The following is a 5,107-nucleotide window of genomic DNA, read 5'->3' as shown; positions in this document are numbered from 1 at the left end:
GGGAGGTGGGGATGGAGTGCTGCTGCCTCACAGAAGCTCACTGGGCTGGGGTGAGGGCAGCAGCACCCTTCTGCAGGGCAGGGAAGCTCACTGTGTTGGTGCATGACTTCAGCTATGTGCAAGCTTTCCCGATCCACAGAGGAGCACCGCTGCCCTCACCCTGCCCCAGCCCTGCTCCTGGGAGGCAGCAGCGCTTCATCCCCGTCCACCCATGCGTGCCCCTTGGACCAGTCCGCATACCCGTGGTTGACAACCCCTGGTCTAAACCATTTGTGTTAATTAGAAACCAAAAAGCACTACCACAGTAGTGGCAGGAAATTGTAAATCCCATTCTAAAATGTTTCCTTATGGAGTAGAATATTTCACTTTAACCCAAGCAACATCCTTGTTGCTTGTTGGCTGCCACAGTCCTCTCAACGTGCTTTGAATGCACTGCTTAATATGCACCAAACCAGACCAAGTGAAAAGATAAACCTTTCACAAAATGTCAAAAGGGAGAAACTATACACACAAGTAACAAGTCAACAATTTAGTGAGCAAGCACTAAGAGTGTTTAAATTCAAGTTATATTGGAAGGAGAATAATCCTCAATATTCGATGTATACTTTTGTTCATCATCTGATCAACCATATCATGCAATATTCATATGGTTTCCTTCTATTTCTTATAGGAAACTTCAAAAGATGGTCCATGATATCAAGAAAAATGAAACAGGAATAATGAGCAAGTTCAAAAAGTAAGTTATAATATTTTTGTCAATATAGCAATAAGAATTTCTAGAACATCTCCAATAATGTGTGGCCACTCAAAAAAATAATAATACATTACAGTTGATAGATGCATATACTAACATCTGAGAAGGTAATATTCCAGAACCTATCCGCATTCAAGAGTGTCATTAGTATTAACAGGTATCCCACAGCCAGTGACTGCAGAATTGTACCCCAAAAGTATTGTATATTTAGTGATGGATCAATTCAAAAATATCCATGTAAAAGGTGTGGGGAGTGGGAGATAATTCAATGTATTCTTTGAGAAAGTAATTTCAGTGGCATTTATGTATCCCCTTCCCCTTACACCTAAATATGGGTATCTACTGTGATTTAATTTGGATTTCTAATCTGAACTCCAGCTTCAGGCAGCTAATCAGCAGGGATCTTGGTTTTCTCTGATAAAGAAAAATCCAAAATTTTCTGATTAAAAAAAAAATCAGATAAAATATAAAAAAATATTTTTAAAAGGATATATAGTGGTGTTTTGTTTTAATCATGGAAAAATGTGGATTTTGGAGAGGGCAGAGGTTTGGATATTTTTAATCAGAGAAAACCAGGATCTCCACTAAACAGCCATAATATTTAGAACTCAAACTTCAATGTTTAGTTCTCACAAGTTTCCATTCCATTACAACAGATTTTTTTAAAACTCAGAAAACTAAAACCAGATTCCTAGCCCAATGTACTTATTGCAGTAACATACTATCCTGACCCATGGGAGTGATCATCCTTGACCATGAGGGATCACCACTGCTGCCAATTTACCGGAGTACAAAACTGAAGAGCTGCATAAATGCTGATGTCACACACACACACACACACACACACACGTAAACCCCAGTATTACTACATCCTTGTTTCATAAAAATACTCTCCTGTAATATATACCAGAGCTGCACCCCCTCCCCCCACAGGGGCAGGGTGCAGCAGCAGGAGGAAAGCCAGAGCTGGGGCATTTGTTTTGGGTGTCCAAGCATGTGCCAGGATACTACTTTTATTTTTACCAGCCACAAAACTTAGAAGGAAAGAAAATGTCACAAGTACCTACAGAGGATGTCAGGGGTGCAGGACAGGAAACAAAAAGATGCACATGCGATGAAAAAATACTTGAAATCTGTTAACAACAGACTGCTGTAGTAGCAAGACAGTCACAGAGGAGACATCAGATGAAAAATGCATAGATGATCCACAATTCAACTTCCAAGTATCATTGCAAGAGAAACAAAGAGACCCAAAATGAAATGGAAATTCTTCATCAGGCACAGAATAATGATAATGCCACTAGTCATAGTATGAAATTATTCCCATTATAGTCATTGGCAATGACATTTCTGATCCTGCTTTATAGCCCAATCTAACCCGCAAAATATTAGATCTGCTACTGACCAATGATCCACTAAGAGTAAAAAAAAAGGCATGCATTTTCCTGTGGATGGGCAGAATTCCCATTTTTTCTATGATTTTTTTTATATGAAAACCTTGAAAACAACAGTTCTGAAGGGTAGCTGGCTGCTGTACTCAGAGTCCACTGACAATGTTTTCTGTTTATGTTGCAAGGTCTTTGACTTGAATCCAAAATTATCCCTAGCATTTGAATGATTGAAAGCACGTGTCTCAGATTATCATGCAACATGAAAAGTAGCCTAAGTCATTTCAATTCTTTCAATTTCCTGAAGCAAAGCAAAGCAAAGGATAAAACAGGATAATTGGATAATCTTGGTGTTGATCTAATGTTTAAACTAGCCCCAAGCGTTCATCATAAAGTGTCAATGCAGCTATGAATGTGAATTTGAAACAGTTAACAATCCAGGAGTCATGTTCAAACTTGAATTTTTCAACCAGTTTATAGACATAGTGAGCCTGTCTGTGGAAGAACAGTTTGAGCAAATTAATCAACATGAGAAATGTTGGGACTTTCTACATAACATGATGCAACTCCCTGACAAAGAAACTTTGAAGAAGCACTGTAAGGACCTTCACTGTGCATTGACATACGGAGAGGGCTCTGACATTAATGGCATCAACCTCTGTAAAGAATTTGGCTAACCCCAAAGTCTACTCCCAACGGACTGTAGTGCTCCTCAAGAAGTTCTACAATTTATTTACAACAATTAACTTCATGACAAGTTCCCAAACCATGGATAGCATTCAGGATCCTGTTAGCCATGCCCATAGCAAGCAGTGAATGGAGCTTCTCGAAGTTGAAGCTTATCAAAACATATTTGTGATCAACCATGGGAGATAACAGCCTATCTTTGCTAGCCATCTTGTCTATTGAGTGTGCTGTGGCTCAAAATATAGACCTGCCACAAGCAACAACAATCTGTGGCAGCAAAGGCATGCAGAGTCATCTTCTGAGTCTTGGAATCTTAGTTAACACAAAGTTTTTTATTTTTGTTATTTATTAGTGTTTATATTAACGTTTAGTTTATTTGTCACTGCTATAATGTTACTTTTTATTATATCATTTATTATTTGAATTTAATTGAACTGAATTTTGTGTCATTTCCTCTTTTGTATTTTTTGTAGTAAATTATAAAAAAAACTTTTGAGATTACAGCTTTATTTCTGAAACAGGATTGGGGGCGGGGGAAGTGCCAAAATACAAGTTTGCCCAGGGCACCCTTTTCCCTAAGGCCGGCTCTGACAAGTCTTTCACATTGAATGAGAATGCCATATAAAACACTCATTGTAACTCAGTATAGAATAGCAATGCAACACTGAGGACATGAACAGATAATATCATTACACTAGTGTTAAAAAGTAACCGATGAATTACATGAACCCCTAACTTTACTCAATCTACTGGCATATCAGGGTAAAACTCAGTTAATATAAGTATAAGCTAAAGGCAAAGTAGCTCTTACCTTCTGCCCTTCCACTTATCGGCAAAGCACATTAATTGCCACCTATTGCTTGACCTACCCTGAGATAGTTGCACATCTGTCCTTTCCTGGCTAGAGTGTAATTTACCACCATATACAAAACCAAAGTAAATTACAAGATGGTATGAGTTTATCTGACCATGATGTCATACAAACAAATAATGTAGGACACACAGATCAATGCGTTTAAACAACAGAGACCATGTTAACCTAAATTCAGGGTGAGAAAGCATGGGAGAAATAGACTGAGTTCTGCACTAGAGTTCTACTTTACTGTGATCCTAAGATGCACACTAGCAAACAGTAGGGCAATTCAAAGCTAAAGATTACATTTTCTTCTTCTTCTTCTTCTTGCATTTAACATGTGAAGGACTAAACATCCATTTTACATTTAAATTGCAATCTGACTATGTACAGATGTTATACTTAGAGGTTTGAAAGATTATATCAGGCAAAAAAATGACTACCCGATCTAACTTGGTTCACCCACGTGCTGATCTTACACTTATATCCCTAGTTAAGTCTATTTAAGTGCCAAACTGTAGAGACCATGGGTGGGCAAAATACGGCCTGTGGGCTAGATCTGCCAGCAGATTGAATCCGGCCCACAGCTGCCACTGCAGTGCACCGCATAGGGCCAAACCCAGCCCAGGGCAGCCCGTGCCGTGCTCCAGCCCATGACGTCTGGCCTGGACCAGCCCCAGCCAGCATGCACAGCTTCCAGTGGGTGCTGCTCCACTCCCTGTGCCTCCAGGAGCTCCTCCTCCTGCTCCTGCTGTGCTGCTCCTGACCAGGAGGAAGCTTCAGCTGGGTGACTCCTGCCCCAGCACTCAGGGCTCTGGCTCCATTTCCCAGCTGCCTCTCCCCCACTCTGCCCACCCAAATGGGCTGGGGCTCAGCACCATACATAGCACCACAGGGACAGCCATGTACCACACACTGCTCGGGCAAGCTCTGCTTCATGTGCCTCCTTGCCTCTCCTCCATCCCCTCACTCCCCTGCTGGCTTCTGGGACCTAGCACCCAGGCATCCCCCTGCACAGACACACAGACACACAGACACACACACTTTCCCCCCATGACTCCCTTCCCCCCCCCCACCGCACAGGTCAGGGGCCACTGTACATGCAATCCCACCCCATGGTCATTTTTGTCTGAGAATTTAACTCTGCATAGGTGCTCTGTACCAATTCAGGTCCCTGATAATGGAAAGTGATAATCCCATTCCCTTCTGTCTGGGGTAATGAATCAGAGAGCTGACAGCATTTTCTTTTGAATTAGGTAAGATTCTGGGGCTTCTCCTGATTTCTGCTCTTCCATTATATATTGTTTCTTAAGGAAAGAAGCAGGCAGTAATATTTTAAGAGCATTTATCATCCATTCCCGGGGTCCAGCAGCAGTCTGCTCCCAAAAACCTATGCCTATGTCCAGAGCATCTGCATCACAAGGG

At 41.3% G+C, this 5,107-nt stretch overlaps 1 protein-coding gene across 2 annotated transcripts in view; it reads left to right on the top strand.

Annotated features, from left to right (window-relative positions):
* BLNK (B-cell linker) overlaps positions 1-5,107 on the top strand; it is a 201,804-nt gene that overhangs the window by 131,434 nt on the left and 65,263 nt on the right. Inside the window, exon 1 of one of the 2 annotated variants that reach the window (XM_019502658.1) lies at positions 674-736. The exons of the other annotated variant lie outside the window; for it this stretch is intronic. Coding sequence (XP_019358203.1) covers positions 684-736 — 53 coding nt within the window. The 5' untranslated portion in view covers positions 674-683. Of the gene's footprint in view, positions 1-673; positions 737-5,107 lie in introns of those variants that run through there. 2 annotated transcript variants of the gene reach the window in all.

This window comes from Gavialis gangeticus, unplaced genomic scaffold, assembly GCF_001723915.1.
Source record: "Gavialis gangeticus isolate Ggan-Ray unplaced genomic scaffold, GavGan_comp1, whole genome shotgun sequence".
NCBI classification, from domain to species: domain Eukaryota; kingdom Metazoa; phylum Chordata; order Crocodylia; family Gavialidae; genus Gavialis; species Gavialis gangeticus.
The sequence above is the reverse complement of the archived record's forward strand: the minus strand, read 5'-3'. Positions and strand labels throughout refer to the sequence as shown.